General features: G+C 40.2%; 1 protein-coding gene across 1 annotated transcript in view; it reads right to left on the bottom strand.

Annotated features, from left to right (window-relative positions):
* The window catches only part of abca13 (ATP binding cassette subfamily A member 13), a 235128-nt gene extending 215084 nt beyond the window's left edge, over window positions 1-20044 (bottom strand). The window contains exons 1-6 of the mRNA XM_033049779.1: window positions 19807-20044; window positions 19602-19695; window positions 12428-12557; window positions 8488-8624; window positions 5405-5433; window positions 2034-2206 (exon numbers count right to left, since the gene is read on the bottom strand). Coding sequence (XP_032905670.1) covers window positions 2034-2206; window positions 5405-5433; window positions 8488-8624; window positions 12428-12557; window positions 19602-19695; window positions 19807-19875 — 632 coding nt within the window. The 5' untranslated portion in view covers window positions 19876-20044. The remainder of the gene's footprint in view (window positions 1-2033; window positions 2207-5404; window positions 5434-8487; window positions 8625-12427; window positions 12558-19601; window positions 19696-19806) is intronic.
* Between the last annotated feature and the right edge of the window lie 561 nt (window positions 20045-20605).

Raw genomic sequence — 20605 nt, 5'->3', positions numbered from 1 at the left:
AGATCAATGTGGAAAAAAACGGATTTGGTTTGCTTGTCATTCCCGTGATTTAAAAAGATTTTACAGAGATATCGTTGTTAGTATTTTTTCAGTGTCATGAGATACCTACCATAGGTCTCTGAAGTACATGGGAGGACCAAAGATACTGCTGCCTGGTAGACCATGTACCAAGGCCGAGTATGGATCATCAAATAAACTTTTCCTTAAACGACCATAGACTGTGCTAGCACCTTGTAGGCATTGGTGCATTCCCTTATTGATGAGAGAAGATATGGGAAGCGGTCTACATTTTACAGGATTTTCCCAGTGGAAAGAGCACATCACATCCACAGTCCACCACAGCAAGTATCTACCAACCCACATCTACCTTGTGAGAACCCGTTTAAATGGTGTGGAAGCAAGCTAACCTTACTCTGGAGATACGATCTTGAAAGAAGAATTAGCTAGCAGGGACACACTCTCTCCAACCAGCTGACCAACTACTCACTGCTGCTTATTTCAGGAAACAGCTAAGGCCTGTGAATTACTATATCCCGATTTGGAATAAAGGCGAGTGGTACACCATTATATGGCCTATCATCCACAAGTGGCTCATCATCCACAGAATTCATATTAACACCATGATTACTAAATTCCTTTGCATGCTAGAATCCACATTCTTATTGTTTTCAGAGGTTGTCATTCAGTGCTACTCACTGTTTATACTGAGCATTAAATAAATTGTGCCATTTCTACTACAAAATCTTAAAGTAGAAACCTGCCTCAAAACCTCCATGCTTAAAAAATGTCTTTATGCTCGTTTGTAATTGATGACATTAAATTATCTCCATATAGCCAAGTCAAAAATGAAAAGTACAACGAATCGAAAAAAAAAATAGAACAGTTTATAAAAAGAATTGTACATCTTTTTTTAAGTGAGACACAGTAAAATATGGAATCCACACAAATCAATCAATCCCTTAATCATAAGGGATGTTTGCATTTTAAACTGTGCAGTGAAGATGACCGCAACTCACTTGGCTTCCCTCCCTTGTAAGCTGACATTCCAGTTCAAACAATAAAACAAATAAATGAAACTCATTCTATAAAAAGGAGTGGCATTTTGCACGCAACAACAGGAAAAGCAAGTTGTTCTCACAAAGTCAAGCAATCTTATTATGGGTGTGTTGTCATCCTGACTCAGTGTATAATTTGTCCCAGTGATAAAATTTTCCTTCCAGCTAAGGACACCTGTAAAATATAATCACCTGTACCATTCACCCGTCAACTACGCAAAGTACCATCTCAGAATTGTGGCCACAATTAACAAGTAATTTTGTGCATATCTCGTTCTTTCATAACAGCATTTAAATAGATATTTGGGCTAATACATGGTTAGAAAAGGCTTAGTGAGATATGGGTCAGGCGTGGGTGAATGGGACTACCCTGGATGGCGTATCTTGGTCAGAGTAGGCTCTCCTACTGGTCAATACTTTTCTACATATTAGTCTACTCCTGAATTATTACTTCTAATAGCTTCCCTACTTATGACATATTGTACAAATTGGCCAAATCGGACAACAGATGGCACAATGGGCTAAGTGTTCGGCTGGCGACCGGAAGGTGGCCGGTTCGAATCCCGCTTGGAGTGCATACTGTCGTTGTGTCCTTGGGCAAGACACTTCACCCACCTTTGCCTGTGTGTGAATGTGTGTGAATGATTGGTGGTGGTCGGAGGGGCCGTAGGCGCAGATTGGCAGCCACGCTTCCGTCAGTCTGCCCCAGGGCAGCTGTGGCTACAGAAGTAGCTTACCACCACCGAGTGTGACTGAGGAGTGAATGAATAATGCGATGTAAAGCGCCTTGAGTATTAGAAAGGAGCCATATAAATCCCATCCATTATTATTATTATTATAATTGACATGTTTGTCTTACTCCCTTTGATTGAACATAATACACCACGGAATCAGCATTTATATGTATGCTGATCACACCCAGATTTCCCTCCCCACCACTTTCCTCAACTCTTATCTCTGCATGTAATAAGTCCATACCTTTTTAGATTCATCAGCATTTCAGCCATGATACCAATCCCGCTGCTTAAAAAGTCTTCATTCGTCAGTACATCCAACAGGTTTGGAAGATTAAACAGAATTTCCCAGGTATATGTTTCATTGTGAATTCTTTCTATTACGTAAGTGATTTTCTCCATTTCATTCAGAGCCATCTATTAATATAATGCAAGCAAATTAGATTTGTCAAAAATTAATTGCATGACAGGATTTACTTCTACAAGCAAGAAAATATAAAATTGGAGTCAGTAGTGACAGAAAAATGCACATAGATTTGTAATTACTGTGTATCAAGGAACCATTTCAGACATGCCTTAGCTAACAAAATTAAGAAAATTAAGTATTAATAGACAAGGTCAATGCACAAAGTATTTTACCCGGAGTCGGGGAATCAAGAAACAGGACAATGGTTTAAGACGGGAGAGATTTAATAAGAACTCGAGGGGCGACTTTTTCATACAAAGGATGGTGGGTATATGGAACAAGCTGCTGGAGGAGGTAGTTGAGGCAGATACTATAGCAACATTTAAAAGACATTTGAACAGGTACATGGATATGAATGGTTTAGAGGGATATGGGCCAAATGCAGGCAAGTAGGACTAGTTGGATGGGGCATCTTGGTCAGCAAGGATAAAATTGGGCTGAAGGGCCCATTTCTACATAGAAAATAGGTGCAGGAGGAGGCCATTCGACCCTTCGAGCCAGTACCACCATTCATTGTGATCATGGCTGATCATCCCCAATCAATAACCCATGCCTGCCTTCTCCCCATATCCCTCGATTACACTAGCCCCTAGAGCTCTATCTAACTCTCTCTTGTCCATCCAGTGACTTGGCCTCCAGTGCCCTCTGTGGTAGTGAATTCCACAATTTCACATTTTTCCTGCATCTAGCTTCTCCAGTCCTTTTATAAGTTTCTATAAGACCCACCCCCTCATCCTTCTAAACTCCAGTGAATCTTTTCATTCTTTCTCATATGACAGTCCCGCCATCCCAGGGATCAATCTCATGAACCTGCGCTGTACTGCCTCAATCACAAGGATGTCCTTCCTCAAATTAGGAGACCAAAACTGGACACATTATTCCAGATGTGGTCTCACCAGAGTCCTATACAACTGCAGAAGAACCTCTTTACTCCTATACTGAAATCCTCTTGTTATGAAGGCCAACATTCCATTAGCTTTCTTCACTGCCTGCTGTACCTGCACACCAACTTTCAGTGACCGGTGTACAAGGACGCCCAGGTCTCACTGCACCTCCCCCTTGCCTAACCTAACCCCATTGAGATAATAATCTGCCGCCTTGTTTTTGCCGCCAAAATGGATGACCTCACATTTATCTATATTATACTGCATCTGCCACGTATCTGCCCACTCACTCAACCCGTTCAGGTCACCCTGGCAACCTCCTAACATCCTCTGCACAGTTTACACTGCCACCCAGCTTTGTGTCATCCGCCAACTTGCTAGTGTTGCTCCCAATTCCCTCTTCCAAATCAATAATATCCAGTCTCCCGTGCGGGACCTTATCAAAGACTTTCTGAAAGTCTAGAAACACTACATCCACTGGCACCCCTTCATCCATTTTACTTGTCACATCCTCAAAAAATTCCAGAGGATTAGTCAAGCATGATTTCCCTTTCATAAATCCATGTTGGACTAATCCTTTTACTGCTATCCAAATGCCCCATTATTACCCCTTTAATAATTGACTCCAGCATCTTTCCCACCACCAAAGTCAGGCTAACTGGTCTGTAATTCCCCGTTTTCTCTCTAGCTCCTTTCTTGAAAAGTTGGATAACATTAGCTATCCTTCAATCCACAGGAACTGATCCTGAATCTATTGAACATTGGAAAATAATCACCAATGCGTCCACTATTTCTAGAGCCACCTCCCTGAGGACCCTGGGATGCAGACCATCAGGCCCAGGGGATTTATCATCCTACAGTCCCATTAGCCTACCCAATACTATTTCTCGCCTAATGAAAATTTCTTTCAGTTCCTCTACCCCCTTAGATCCTCTGTCCTCCAGTACATCTGGGAGATTGTTTGTGTCTTCCTTAGTGAAGACAGATCCGAAGTATCTGTTCAACTCTGCCATTTCCTTGTTACCCATAATAATTTCACCCGTGTCTGCCTTCAAGGGACGCACATTTGACTTTGCTACTCTTTTTCCCCTTAACATATCTAAAGAAGCTTTTATTGTCCTTCTTTATATTCCTGGCCAGCTTCCCTTCGTACTTCATCTTTTCAGCCCGTATTGCCCGTTTTGTTTCCTTCTGTTGTACTATGAAAGTTTCACAATTCTCTGGCTTCCGGCTACTCTTTGCTGTGTTATACATCTTTTCTTTTATTTTAGTTTTATTCTATCCCTAACTTCTCTTGTCAGTCACGGTTGCCTCCTACTCCCCTTAGAATCTTTCTTCCTTTTTGGAATGAAATGATCCTGTGTCTTCCGAATTATGCCCAGAAATTCCTGCCATTGCTGTTCCACCGTAATTCCTGCTCGGATCTCTTTCCAGTCTACCTTGGCCAGCTCCCCTCTCATGCCTTCATAATCCCCTTTGTTCAACTGTATCACTGACATTTCCGATTTAACCTTCTCCTTCTCAAATTGCAGATTAAAACTAATGATATTATGATCACTACCTCCAAGCGGTTCCTTTACCTCGAGTTCTCGCATCATATCTGGTTCATTGGACAAAACTAAATCCAGAATTGCCTTTTCTCTGGTCGGCTCCATGACAAGCTGCTTTAAGAATCCATCTCGGAGGCATTCTACAAACTCTTTCTTGGGGTCCTGAACCAACCTGATTTTCCCAGTTTACCTGCATATTGAAATCCCCCATCACCACAGTGGTATTACCTTTGTTACATGCCAGTTTTAATTCCTGCTGCAACTTACACCCTACATCCGGGCTACTATTTGGGGGTCTGTAGATTCTTGCCTTTACAATTCCTCAACTCAATCCACAGCGACTCTACCTCGTCAGTCGCTATGTCTTCCCTCGCAAGGGACTGTATTCCATCCCTCACCAGCAGAGCTACCCCTTGTTTCTTTGTTGAATGACTCAATGACTGTTACTTTATGGCACTCTCATTTCAGAAAATGCAACACAATTTCAACATGCATGCATGCCCACGTGCACAAACTTCTAAATTAGTCACATACCAGGAATACCAGTTTTCCTTCTCTCTACTGCAGCATTGCTGTACAAAGTAAAATCACTCAATATAGTATTAACCAATCATTCCTCAAGTGGTCACACAACCAATGGGTTCTGTTGTGGTTCTTAAACGATTTAGCACTTCTAAACTGATTTTTAATGTGATGTCCTAATTTAATCACTTACCAAGGATGGTCCAAGATTCGCAGTTTCACCTGATAAAGATAATAAGATATGTCAAGCACAGCTTTGCAGTCCACATCAGCTCATATAGAACATATGCAATCTTTGCAAGGCACAAAACAACATTTAGTCATAGGCATGCAAACATTTGAATGATACCATAGGACCTCAATATAATTCAGATCAAGGACGGAAATCTATGCTTTAATTCTATACTTGTTCTGACCTTTATACAAGAGATATTGTAGCGTAGAATCCCTCAATCTGCGTTCATAAAACCATAAAACCTCCTGTGCTGTAGACTGTCCTGGAGCCTGTCAATCAGTCTAGCTTGAAGCTGGAGAAGGAACTTACTTTTATTTCCTTTTTTTTTAAAATCACAAAACACAGGAAATATAGTTTGGCATTTGGCCCTTCAAGCCAACCCTACCATTCAATATGATCATGGCTAATCTGTTTGTGGCCTCATCTCCTCTTCTGAACCTTCCACATATGTTCCAAAACTAATCATCCACCAATTACATGAACTCAGCTTTTCGCTGGTGCTGATTAATTTGCTTAATCTTTCTAACATTCTCTTTTGATTCAATTTCAAGCAACAGCTGTATTCTGCATCTCTCAGTTCCAACATGTTGATCAAAACACAAAGTGCTGGAAGAACTCAGCAAGTCAGGCAGCATCTTTGGAGGGAATGGACATAGGAGATCCTTCCTCAGACTGGTTGGAGCAGAGGCAAGAAAGCTGGAAAAGAGAGGTGGGGGCGGAACAAAGCCTGGCAAGTGATAGGTGGATACAGGTGAGTGGGGGTACCTTGGCAGATGGGGGGAGTAAATTACAAAGGCTGGAAAGCAGACAAAAGGATGTCAGATAAGGTGCAAAGAGGAAGAGTGAAATGTAAATCCAGATGAAAGATATGGGTGGAATGGGACATGGGGAAGTGGAAGGGAAAGAAGGGAGAAAAAAATAAAATATGGAATTCAGGGATGGGAGATGAATGTATAAAGGAGGTTAGAGGAGCAGGATGATTGGTGGGGTGGGAGATGGTGGGAGAATGCGTGTCCACTGGGATGAGGAGGGAGGTACAGAAGAGAAGGGGGATATTACTTGCAATTGAGGAATTCAATGTTCATACTGTTGGGTTGTAAGTTATCTAAGTGAAATATTAGATGCTGATCCTCCAGTTTGTGTGTAACCTCACTCTGGCAATGGAGGAGGCCAAGGACAAAAAGATCAATATGGGAATGGAAAGGAGAGTTAAAATGGTTAGCAGCAGAAAGAAAGAATTGGGGAATAGTGCTGGGTACATTTGGAACCAGGAGTGTTCAATGTAACCAACAAAATGACAGGAATAGCAGGGGCACAAGCAACGCCTTTGACTTGAAGTGAGAGGACTCAACAGAGTTGTTAAAGGTGAGGACGAGTTCACCAGATGGAGAGTGTTGGTTGAGGGGAACTGATTGGGTTTCATCCTTTGTATTCGGTGTTCCCGAGTGGTCTTCTTCACTTTAGCGTGACCAAGCATAGACTAGATTACCGTTCCACCGAACATTGGCGTTCTGTCTGCCAGGCTCTGCTGGACCTCCCGGTTGCTAATCATTTTAACCACCAATCCTAAACCAACCTTTCTTTCATTCATTGCCATAGTGAGAACAGAAACAAACATCTCAAATTGCTTTTGGGTTGCTAACAACCCAACGCTATGAATATTGAATTCTCCAGTTTCAAGTAATACCCCCAACCCTCATTCTCCCTCTTTTTCCTGTAACCCCTGCCACTCCAGTGAGTGCACATTAACCCACTACCTCACAATCACCCTGATCCTTTCTCATCACTCGTGCACTCATCTCCCATCCCTAGTACCCAATTTCACTTTTATCTCCCCTCTTTCCCCCCCCCTTATCCATTCCACCCATATCCCTCCCTCCAGCTTTACATTTCACTCCTCTTCTCGCTATCTGACACCCTTTTATCTCCTTTTCACCTCTAGCCTTTGTCAATACTACTCTACACTAATCAGTCTGAAGAAGTGTCCTGTACCATAATATCATCTGTCCATTCCCTCTCCCGTTGATCCCTGATCCGCTGGGTTCATGTAGCTATTTGTGTTTTGCTCAAGATTCCAGCAGCTGCAGTTTCTTGTCTTCTTCCATTGTTTTGTTATCCTTTTTCACTGCCCTCGTTTATCTATTAACTAGTTAGTTTTAGTTTTAGTTTTGCAGATACATCGTGGATACAGGCCATTCAACCCACCGAGTCCCAGCTGACCAGCTGTCACCTGTAGACTAATTCTATCCTTAGGGAAGCCAATAACCTATAAACCTGCATGTCTTTGGAATGTGGGCGGATACCAGAGCACCCGGAGAAAACCCACGCAGTCACAGGGAGAATGTACAAACTCCGTTCAGGCAGCACCCAAGGTCAGGATCGAATTTTGGTCTCTGGTGCTGTAATGCAGCAACTTTACAGCTGCGCCACAGTGCTGCCCCTAGATGCTGGATAGGATCAAAGGCATAGTGTTATCTGAACAACTTTGGTCACACTGAGAGGCAGTCCCTTTGTTCTCTTTACCCCACCTTCTCTCTGCAATTTTTGACACACTTATTTTCTCACTATTACAAATCTGGAAAAGGGTTATTGACTTGAAAATGTTACCCTCTCCACACTGACGCACTTCCTACGTTTTTCCATACCCTTTGTCTTTATCTTCTGGTGTTGCAGAGTTTAATGAACAATCCACAGCCTACCATGCCTGATACAGCCTGACCTGATCATATCTTTTCTTCACTTGGTCAGCCTAAGCTCCAGGCTAATTCTTCACTTACCTGTGAAGTAACTTCTCGAAACTAACGCTGTCCAGTTACCCCTTATCCCACCATGTCATTTTCTAAAATATATAAATGCTCCAAAACAAAATCTCTAGCCAAACATCAATTATGCACACCTGATCAGAGTATTTCTTCTAATTACTACTGGTATCATTTAGGATGGCAATTGTCAAAATATCGACAGAAGTAAAAAAAGTCCATTGAGTTAGTCACCAAGGTAAGTATGATGGTCAGAAAGTTTATATGCCATTATTATATTACCTGTTGGTCCAAGCAATTCATTTATTTTGTTCTGTAGGTTGGATGCTTGTTGTATGGTTCCATTGATTTGCTTTCCAAGTTCTTCGACTGTTATCAGCAGATCGGACCCACTACCCACTGTAAGGCTTAGTGATGACCTGTGACAAATTGATTGACATGTTTGTTTTGAAACATAAATCTAAATCTTAGTATGTTAGGGATGAATAGCTTTCTTCTGAGCAGCAGCAATTCTATCAGTCTATTCAAACATCGAATATTATGTTTATGGTAAACCATCAATTGTTTATAGATTGCAGGACATAGCAAAAAGGTATAGAATTGTTGCATATTACACGGGATTTTATGTGATGATTAAAATTAAAATAATTTTACAAACTGTGAACCACACTGGCATCCCCACTGATGTATCTGAGATTAATTGTTTTCTTAAAACTCTTCAGTCTAAAATGAGCTTTTATTTATATCTGATGATGCATCAGAAATAGCAAGATAAGTTACAAAGGTGAGTATTTGTATATTCATGACTACTACTCAACTCATGGCAGTGTAGGTACATTGTTTATAAATGTATTATTCCAATGTCTCCTTTGCATTTCCCATCTGCATTCAAAGCAAAGGATTTAAAGGAGAACTAAGAGGCAAGTTTATCATACAAAGGATGTTGAATATTTGGATCAAGCTGCCACAGGAAGCAAATCCAATTACAAAGTTAATGACATTTGGGCATGTATACGGATAGGAAATGTTTGTAGCAATATGGGCCAAAATACAGGCAAATGGAATAGTTCAGGATGGCACTTTGGTCAGCGTGGACCTTGGGCAAAAGGACCCGTTTCCATGCTGTATAATACCATGATTCCATAGCAATCTATGACACATTGCTAATTTCCACTGGGAAGGTTATAGGAATAAAGCCCAATCTAATACTATTTTATTAAAGCAACAATGGAAAATGCTGGAAACAGCAGGTAAACAGCAGGCAAGTCTCCCTCAATCAACTCCATCTATACTTCATGTTGTTTCGGGAAAGCAGCCAACATAATCAACCACTCACATCCAGGTCTTTCACTCTTCTTTCATCTATGGTTAGGATGAAGATACAAAAGCTGGAAACAATACACCAACAGATTCAGACTCTTGAATGGACCTCTCATATACGAGAGATGAATTTCCTGACCTTCCAATGTACCTCATTGCAACCTTTGCACTTTATTTTAGTTACACTTTCTCTGTGACTATATAGCTTTCACTATATTCTGCACTCTGTTTATTTTTTCTTTTACATTACCTGGTGTACTCATGTGTGATACGATGTGCCTGGATAACAGGCAAAACAAAGTTTTTCCATAGCATCTTGGCACATCAGGACGAACCAAAGCAAATCAAGCTAGTGAGAACATTTTACATTTGCATTGAAGTATGGCTTGTACTCCAGCAGGATTAGAAACACAGACCTGAGGTATCTGTTCCTTAAAAAAAAATCACTTTGTGTGTCCTTGTACACAGATCAGTAAAGACTGACAGGGAAGTACAAAAAATAATCAGATAACCGGTTCTTTACCTCAAGGCGTGCACAATTGAATTTCAAAAGCCTTGTAGGTATACCTACAACTCAAGGAGGTAGCTCACCAAAACCTACTCAAGGGCAATTCAGCATGGATAATGAAATGCTAGCTTGCAAAGCCCACATTCTTTGAAGGAATGAAAAATCATTGATAGTTGAGTTCTAGCTTTTAATGTGACTGGGTTACCATGAAAATGTGGTTACCTGGGAGTGGTCATGATTTTCAAACGGTGAAAAAAAAAGAACCCAATTTTTTCAGGCAGCATTCATAATTTCTTCCCGGTTGTTATCAGGCAACTGCACCATCGTATCACCAACTGGAGAGTGGTCCTGAACGACCATCTACCTCATTGGAGACCTTCGGACTATCTTTAATTAGACTTTACTAGACTTTATCCTGCAGTAAATGTTATTCCCTTTATCCTGTATCTATACACTGTGGACGGCTTGATTGTAATCACCTATAGTCTTTCCGCTGATTGGATTGCATGCAACAAAAAAGCCTTTTAGTATACCTCGGTTTAAACAAAACTAAAAAACTAACACCTGCATGGCAAGCTCACTCTTAAACTTTCCAAACCTTGCAACCCTCAGAGGATAAATGAATTTTTAGCAATTTCGGGGGAAACTCACCAAGGATCAAAACTTTTACCAAAGGTAACAAGAAAAATATGTTTATGTAGTTGGGGACTGGAAAGTACAACCATGAGTAATAGTGGAGGCATAATAAAATATGATATTCAAAAGAGAGTTTGAAAAGTGCCTGAAAGGAAAGAAATTGTGGGGATACAGAGAGAGGCGAGGAAAATAAATGAACAAGTTGCAGTGTTCTTGCGTAGAACAGTTACCGAGTCGACTGGCTGACTGGTCTCATTATGTACTGTGACCATCATGTGATTCTGTGATGAATAGATGCAAAATGCTGGAGTAACTCAGCAGATCAGGCAGCATCTCTAGAGAAAATGAACAGGTTTTGGGCTGGGATCCATCAGTCTGAAGAAGCAGTTTCATGAACTCAAAATTAAGCTCAATAATTGCATTTTGCATACCATGGAGTTCAAACAATTCAATTTGCCACAGTTCCATCACTACAAAGGAACAAACTCTCCATTTCAATACTGATATCTAGCATAGGTTTCACCACGCCCTCACATGCCTATCATTTCACACACACACACATCTCACAACATGCACCCAATGCAAATTATTTGATCCTAAAAGATACATCTCCCAAATGCATTGCACAACACTCACAGATGTTTTTTCCACCAAAGATCTTATAGGATCTTTGCTTTCCACCTTCTTGGAGGAATGTATGATACACAAATGGAGATAGCATCAGTTAATTGGCAAGGAGCAACAATGTTTGAATTATCAACAGAGCAAAATATAGTTGCTATAACTGGAGTAGGCATTACGGAATTTACAACAGGGCAGAAGATTTTACCTTATACTTTCCCTTCTTCCACCAATCTCTTCTGTACACCAGCAATTGATGGAATAACACCCCTTGCTCAACTCCCATGCCTGCCTCATCATTGTGCTTTTCTCCTTTCACACAGCCAGTATCTCCATCCTGGCCATATAATGAAAGGTGAGTGTGAATTGAGTGGAGATACAGGCAAATCAAGCCATCACTTTGGATACCTGACATTGAAAAGAAACCTGACATTGAAAAGAACTTAAAGCACCTGCAAAGGGACGCAAGGCTAAACAGTGGCAAACTCAAATACCATGGATTGCAGTGGTTCTGGGATGAGTATTGGTGGTAGCTTTTCCAATGAGGTCCACATCTACAATCTCTTTCCACCACCACCAACCCCTCCCCCAAAATAAAAACGGTGCAATGTCAGAAAATGAGAGTTGATTCACTTTGGTTCGAAAATGATCATAATTGACAAGTAATTAATCCTCCATCAGAAGAAGGGAAGAGATTGGACTTTTTTTTGCCTTCCATCACAGTGAGGAATCTCTGTGGTGGATGTTTATGTTAAAATGTTTTTTCTGTGTTGTTGCATTTTATTAGTACGACTGTATAGCAAATCAAATTCCTCATATGTGGCAAAACATACTTGGTTAATAAAGCATGTATGAGTATGAGTATCAGTAGCATTAATCACAGAACAGAGTGGAGGCAAAGCATTATACTCTGCCGAGGAAATTTGTCCCACTTATTCAACTGTATACATTTCAGAATGTATCAATGTGCCTGTACTATATGGTACTTTTTTTTTTCTAATTCAAACCCAAATTCCATTCCCATTTCACCTCTTAATATCCAATCTTACATGTCTTAATGTAATTATATTATAATCAAGATGTCTATCTTATTTCAAGTTTTAGCTTTCTTGGATTTACTGTAAAGGCAGACTATACCTGGATTTTTGAGCAATGTCCCTTGCTTCTGTGAATGATACATTATGACAGCTAGAACCAATGTCACAAAAAATACTTTGAATGAAGGGGTAAAGTCCACCATTGGGCAAAGTCCGTGGCTCCACATAACCTAAAATATAAGAGAAACAGACATCGGATCAAATGAAATTTATTTATGTATTTAATGTAAATCTATTAATATGTCAATCACCTTGTTCACAAATTTTCAATGTGTACACTGTAAAATAATTATTGCTTGATTTTGGTTTGATCATGTTTTGTTTCATTATTCAAAGGAAATCATTGCCAAATTAAAAGTACAAAATGAAATAAAAATGCAGCTAAGCAAAATAATATTACCACATCATTGACATATGAGGATTATGAAATGGAGCAGTAATCCATTATGTAACATTTGGACTCTTGTTATTGTCATTTCTCAGAGACAAGTGGCTGAGTGGATAATCACCCTCTGCTTTAATATCTGGGAAATAAAGGCCGCAGATGGCATTGGTTTGAAATGTGTCAATTAAATTCTTCACGGACCTACATCTGTGGCACAAACCTGTAACTTATAATTGACTATCACATGCAGAAATAAATAGTTCATGACCAAATAAGAATGCTATATTTGCACAAAAAAGAGCAGTCCTGATTCAGAGGTAAAGATACTTTATGAGCCATGAGAGAGGAACCTTCATTTTAACATAATCCACATGCCATATAAATATTCAATTCTGACGACCAATGTTGAAAAATTCACCACTCCCATCACAAATAGAATATTTTTAAACAATAAAATTGTAAATTGTAAAGAGCCATGGTTTTCAAGGGAAATTGGACACTTGGTTCGGAAAAAGAGGGATATCTACAATAGTTATAGGCAGCATGGAGTAAATGAGGTGCTTGAGGAGTATAAAGAATGTAAAAAGAATCTTAAGAAAGAAATTAGAAAAGCTAAAAGAAGATACGAGGTTGCTTTGGCAAGTAAGGTAAAAGTAAATCCGAAGGGTTTCTACCGCTATATTAATAGCAAAATGATAACGAGGGATAAAATTGGTCCATTAGAGAGTCAGAGTGGCCAACTATCTGCAGAGCCAAAAGAGATGGGGGAGATATTGAACAGTTTCTTTTCTTCGGTATTCACCTAGGAGAAGGATATTGAATTATGTGAGGTAAGGGAAACAAGTAGAGTAGCTATGGAAACTATGAGGATCAAAGAAGAGGAAGTACTGACACTTTTGAGAAATATAAAAGTGGATAAGTCTCCAGGTCCGGACAGGATATTCCCTAGGACATTGAGGGAAGTTAGTGTAGAAATAGCAGGGGCTATGGCAGAAATATTTCAAATGTCATTAGAAACGGGAATAGTGCCGGAGGATTGGCGTACTGCGCATGTTGTTCCATTGTTTAAAAAGGGGTCTAAGAGTAAACCTAGCAATTATAGACCTATTAGTTTGACTGTCAGTGGTGGGCAAATTAATGGAAAGAATACTTAGAGATAATATATATAAGCATCTGGATAAACAGGGTCTGATTAGGAACAGTCAACATGGATTTGTGCCTGGAAGGTCATGTTTAACTAATCTTCTTGAATTTTTTGAAGATGTTACTCGGGAAATTGATGAGGGTAAAGCAGTGGATGTTGTGTATATGGACTTCAGTAAGGCCTTTGACAAGGTTCCTCATGGAAGGTTGGTTAAGAAGGTTCAATGGTTGGGTATTAATGGTGGAGTAGCAAGATGGATTCAACAGTGGCTGAATGGAAGATGCCAGAGAGTAATGGTGGATGGTTGTTTGTCAGGTTGGAGGCCAGTGACGAGTGGGGTGCCACAGGGATCTGTGTTGGGTCCACTGTTGTTTGTCATGTACATCAATGATCTGGACGATGGTGTGGTAAATTGGATTAGTAAGTATGCAGATGATACTAAGATAGGTGGGGTTGCGGGTAATGAAGAAGAGTTTCAAAGTCTACAGAGAGATTTATGCCAGTTGGAAGAGTGGGCTGAAAGATGGCAGATGGAGTTTAATGCTGATAAGTGTGAGGTGCTACATCTTGGCAGGACAAATCAAAATAGGACGTACATGGTAAATGGTAGGGAATCGAAGAATGTAGGTGAACAGAGGGATCTGGGAATAACTGTGCACAGTTCCATGAAAGTGGAATCTCATGTAGATAGGGTGGTAAAGAAAGCTTTTGGTGTGCTGGCCTTTATAAATCAGAGCATTGAGTATAGAAGTTGGGATGTAATGTTAAAATTGTACAAGGCATTGGTGAGGCCAATTCTGGAGTATGGTGTACAATTTTGGTCGCCTAATTATAGGAAGGATGTCAACAAAATAGAGAGAGTACAGAGGAGATTTACTAGAATGTTGCCTGGGTTTCAGCAACTAAGTTACAGAGAAAGGTTGAACAAGTTAGGGCTTTATTCTTTGGAGCGCAGAAGGTTAAGGGGGGACTTGATAGAGGTTTTTAAAATGATGAGAGGGATAGACAGAGTTGACGTGGAAAAGCTTTTCCACTGAGAGTAGGGAAGATTCAAACAAGGGGACATGACTTGAGAATTAAGGGACTGAAGTTTAGGGGTAACATGAGGGGGAACTTCTTTACTCAGAGAGTGGTAGCTGTGTGGAATGAGCTTCCAGTGAAGGTGGTGGAGGCAGATTCGTTTTTATCATTTAAAAATAAATTGGATAGTTATATGGATGGGAAAGGAATGGAGGGTTATGGTCTGAGCGCAGGTATATGGGACTAGGGGAGATTATGTGTTCGGCACGGACTAGAGGGGTCGAGATGGCCTGTTTCCGTGCTGTAATTGTTATATGGTTATTATATGGTTAATAAGTTGCCAAACTTGAGATGATCCTATAGGATTTCTTATCATTGTTTCATCTCTGATATTTATAACTGTATTGTGTAACTACGTGTACAATAATTCCAGTGCTTAGTCATTTAGAAAACAATGCCAGTCATGAGATTAGATTGAGTTTAAAAAAAATAATAATAATGAAAAGTAAAAGAAACATAAGTGACACGAGGAATAGCAGGAGAAAGTATAGAGGTCTTGTAGGGGAAATATCAACGACAAGTAAGAACTATACTTGCCAAAGGTGATTTTAATTTGCATATTTACAAATCAAACTGAGTTACATGGAAGAGAAATTTATGGAATGCTTAAGGGAATTGGTCCTTAGAGAAGCACATTATGGAACCCACCCGAGAACAGGTTATGGCAGATTTGATCGTGTATGAGTAGGTTGAATTAACAAGTATTCTCTACTAAGGAGTGGCCACAGCATGGTAACATTCCAGAAAAAGTTGCTTTTAACACCATAATCCCATCCAAACTCATCGCCAAACTCCCCCTCAGCCTCTGGATCCATGAGTTTCTGACTCCCAGACCTGTCAGTGAGGATAGGTGACAACAGCTCCTGCACAATAATTCATAACACCAGTGCTCCATAGGGATGCGTTATTCCCCCACAGTATTCCTGATACACTCACGACCGTAGTGCCAAATTTGGTTCAAATTGTTTCTACAAGTTTGCAGACGACACCATTGTGCTGGGCCGAATCGTGAACAATAACGAGATGGAGTACAGAAAGGAAACAGAGAACATAGTAGCATGGTGTTAGGACAATAACCTCTCCCTCATTGTCAGAAAGATGGAGCTAGTTTTTGAATGGTTTGTGAACAGCTCTACCCAAGACCACAAGAAATTGTGGAAAATTGTAGATGCAACGCAGTCCATCAGACAGAACAGACTTTCCACCATTGCCTCCTACACTTCAAGTTGTCTTGGAAAAGCAACCAACATAATCAAAGACTTAGCCCACCCCGGTCATTCTTTCTTCTCCCTGCTCCCATCAAAAGATACAGAACCTTGACTCAGAACAGCTTCTTCTCTTCCGTTATCAAGTTGCTGAATCATCCTTCCATAAGCTCGGGTACTGTCCAATTCACCTCTATCCCATTTAAGACAATGGTCTTTGTCTACAATGCGCTACAATGCTGAGTACTACACGTGTATTCTGCATTCAGTATCTCCCCCTTTGCTCTATCTATTTCACTTGAGTTTGACCAGATTATAGTTATGTATGGTATATCTGATCTGTTTGGATAGCATGCAAAACAAAGCTGTGAACATGTGACAATAAATAAAACTAAACCTAAAATTATCAACCTCATATTAAGTTAGGATTGAGAGGCCAAGTAACTATGTTTTGCTCCTATTTTGTTGTATGTTTTAAAGCGTGGCTAATTTGCCCCAAACTTTCATTCTTCTTTTGTGCCATTTACACAAAACGCTGAATTCCCTGATCTTTCAAAGGAAGGTTAAAAAAATTGAAAGATAAGTTTAAAACTAAAAAGAGATATCACACAATGAATATATAGATTATGTGCAGATCCATTAGAACTCTGTTATCGTGAAACCAAGACCACTGTACAAATGATATCGAGGTGAAATTAAGAGCCAACCAGGTCCAAACTAAACATGATGAAATCACACAGCAGAAAAACAAGCAAATGCAAAGCATGTTATGGAGTAATATAATCATATGTTTACTGGGGGTTGAAATTTGCCATTGAAAAGACCTTCAGTTTTTAAAAATATTGCAGGAGAAATAACTTTGTTAGTGTGAATCTGAAACTCTCCAACCCTTAACTCCCTTCCCCCCATAACGCTGTTTACTGTGACATGACTTTTCATAGGAACATATTACAGCAAAATTACCTGTACCCTACCCAGTCTCACAGTTCATTTCACTGAGATCACTTTTCATTCTTCCAAACTATATGTAGTTTGCATAATCTCTCCTCAATTGACCAGTGATCCCATGAAACAATCGAGTAAACCGAAGGAAAGATACATTTACTACCTTACTCAATTGCAAATATTAGAGAGATCAGACCTTGCGCTGTATTGCATAACACTATGGTGCTGGTCTATTCTATTATAATTTTATGAACTGAAATAAGGTCCATCCTGTCCCACAGAATTATTGTTGTTAACAATTCATCACTGATGAAAGGCTCAATGGTCTGTAGTTCCCTAACTTCTTGCAACCTCTGAAATTACAGCACATTAGACACCCAAGGCTAACAAAGTTATAGAAATCTCTGCCAGGGCCTCAGCAATCTACTTCCTTGTTTCTCACAATGTCCTAGGATACATCTGGTCAGGACCCAGGGATTTATCCAGCTTTATGCTCTTGAAGCCACCTTCACCTCCTCCTTCATGTTAATGTGCTTCAGGATATCACTGTTCTCTTCCTTGAACCTACTGGCTTCCATTCATTTTTCATGGCAAGTACAGGGAAGAATTATGCATTTATGATTTTGCCCATTTATCGTAGCTCCACAGATGGATTATTGTGGGGAATTACTCTCTTTCTCTCGTTACCTTTTTTACTCTTAATATACTTAATAAGGGAAGTCTTTTAGGATTCTCTCTTACCTTATCTGTCAGGGCTACCTTTTTGCCCACATAATTTCCTTCTCAAGCGTGCTCCCACTTCCTTTATTCTTTTCCAGGGACCTACTTGATCCCAGCTGCCTATACCTGATGAATGCCTACTTCTGTTTCATGAACAGAGCCATAGTATCCCTCATCAAGCAAGATTCCCCAAGCCAACCTTGCCCTTCACTCTGACTAGATTGGTCCTGAACCTCCACACACCTCCACCCCCCCCCCCCCCCCTTCCCCTTTTTCCAGTTTCCCACTTGTCAGACTATCTAATGCAATGAAATGTCTTGCCGCAATTTAGGACATAACGTGAACCAGTCGTGTTTTTCCATTGTTATTTTACAATTAACAGAAATATAGTCCCAAAGCCTTCCCAACTTACAAATCGGCCACTTATCCTACCTTACTTCCTAAAATGAGGTCGCCTTCAGTTCATTTTCTAAGTGCTATTTATAGATTGCTTCAGAAATCTTTCCTGGACACACTGAATAAATTCTCTCCCCAACAAATCCATTTGAATTATGACAACTCCGTTCAATACTTGGGAGGTTAAAATTACGTCTTTCATGTATATTTTTCTCCCTTCTAGAATTAATCCAATTAATTCCATTTTGAATGCTACCATTAAATCTCTCTCTAGCATACTTGTCAGCTGGTACATTCGAAGTCACAACAATTCGTGTTAAAATAAGATTCCCGGTTGTATTAATTGAATTAATTGGGCTATTTCTAATTAACGCAACTAACTTACCAACGTTCCCCTACATTTCCATATTATATGCCAACAATCTTAGCCTTAATACTTCTTTCTTATATTCCTATTATCCCCAAGCATTTTATTTACACCGGTTTCAAATCCTTTCTACTTTCCTATTTCTCCCAGCTGTAGGGTCTTGACTTCAGCCGCATTCAACAGCATCCCTTCGCGATGGAGCCTTCCCCGGAGTCTTCCCCGGAGCCTTCCCCGAGCCTTCCCCGAACAACACCCTGTTGTTTTCCTACATGGACCATAATAGGTTCTTCCCTTGGTACTGTTAAATTCCCTTCTAGTTAATTAGACATATTTATTCAACAACAGTTGAAGTCCAAGTAAGTCATCTTGATTATATATAATTGACTTCCTCTTTCGATCCAGATAAATAATGCATCTTCTAGAGCGCGTAAAGATTGTTATTTAATATTTAAATTAACAAATCCCCACAGAAAATCTAAACGTCCCCATGTGGTCGTTGATAAATCCATATTTGCTCATTTGTTTTGAAATTGTGTGATTTCAGAACCCGACTTTTCCGTTTTATTTTCATCCAACGCCATAAGAAATGGACTGACTGGGCCCCTAGTGCCTGCTCTGTTATTCAACAACATCATGGCCCAACGTTTACCTCTACACCACTGTCCTGTATTGACACTATATCACTTGAAGTTAATTAATTCTGATTAATCTCGGATAATCAGATTTCCTCCGATTGCCATTTCTAGCAACAACTATATATAAAACTAGCTACAACTATTTATAAATATAACCAGCCTCTAGACAATGATCGAAGGACATCATAGAACAATAAGGACACAGATATTAAAGTATCCAAAACAAACTCTCCACCAGCCCAGTAATGGAAGCTGCCGATTGTCTTTAGTAAAGCTGCTGGTGTCAAAATCAGGGATTTTACGAACGAGTTTTACTTGTTTACATATCAACACTTACAATTATCTCGTTGAAGAGGGGAATGTTGAACTCTCACTCCAAGCAGAATGAGAAACAGGAGACATGGCCAGATGATCTCTGACAGGGACAGCACCTGAAGCAAAAATGCAACATGAATTAAGTTCTCCCAATTCCCCCAACAAACTAAATAAATTGTGGACTAAATAATTTGTTCGCATTCTACGCAGGGAAATTGAAGCCTTACCGGTTGACGCAAACGAGTAAGCCAGTTTTTCCAAAATAACACGGAGAATTGGCGAATAAATCTCGCCATGGTGGCGAGTTTTAATTCCCCTGAAGGTGTACAATCCGTGAACTCGCTGGTTTTTGCCGCTGGTGAGAAACTTGCTGAGATTTAATCTCCTCAAGGTCAACGCGTTGAAAATGCGAGGCGACTGAAGTCCCGCACCCGCACTCCTCGCTTGCACTCAGACAAGTGGACAAATCTGCAATAACCTGTCATGGAGAAGAACCTGCTCTAACCTGCGACTGTTGCCTGGTTACCCAATCTCCGAAACGGCAACAGGCTCATTTCCTCAAATGGTGTTTCCTTACAAATGACAGCGGGTAACATAAAATAAGTTTTAGTAAGCAATCGAAAAATAATCCCGTTGATCACTGCCGTCCAAAGCGTATCGATAGCGACAAAAACTAAATAAAAAAAATAACATCCTGTTCCCTGGAATACAGATGCTACCTGTGAAGGACGTTGATTTCGAACCCGCTAAAGCTTTAGCAAATGAAATGCATCTACATCTCACCGCCTCCATCACAGGAAACAGACATATTGGCCGACATTTATTACAAACCTACTGACTCTCATGGCTATCATTTCTTCCCACCCTGCTTCCAGCAAAGACTCTATCCCCCTACTCCCAATTCCTCCGTCTACACCGCATCTGCGCCCAGGATAAGGTGTTCCATACCAGGGCACCGGAGATGTCCTGTTCTTTAGGAAAAAGGGTTCCCCTCATCCATTATAGATGGGGCTCTCACTGGGGTCT

This window comes from Amblyraja radiata, chromosome 2 (genome assembly GCF_010909765.2).
Source record: "Amblyraja radiata isolate CabotCenter1 chromosome 2, sAmbRad1.1.pri, whole genome shotgun sequence".
Lineage (NCBI taxonomy): Eukaryota > Metazoa > Chordata > Chondrichthyes > Rajiformes > Rajidae > Amblyraja > Amblyraja radiata.
Note: the sequence above shows the minus strand (reverse complement) of the source record. Positions and strands in the feature narration are given on the sequence as shown.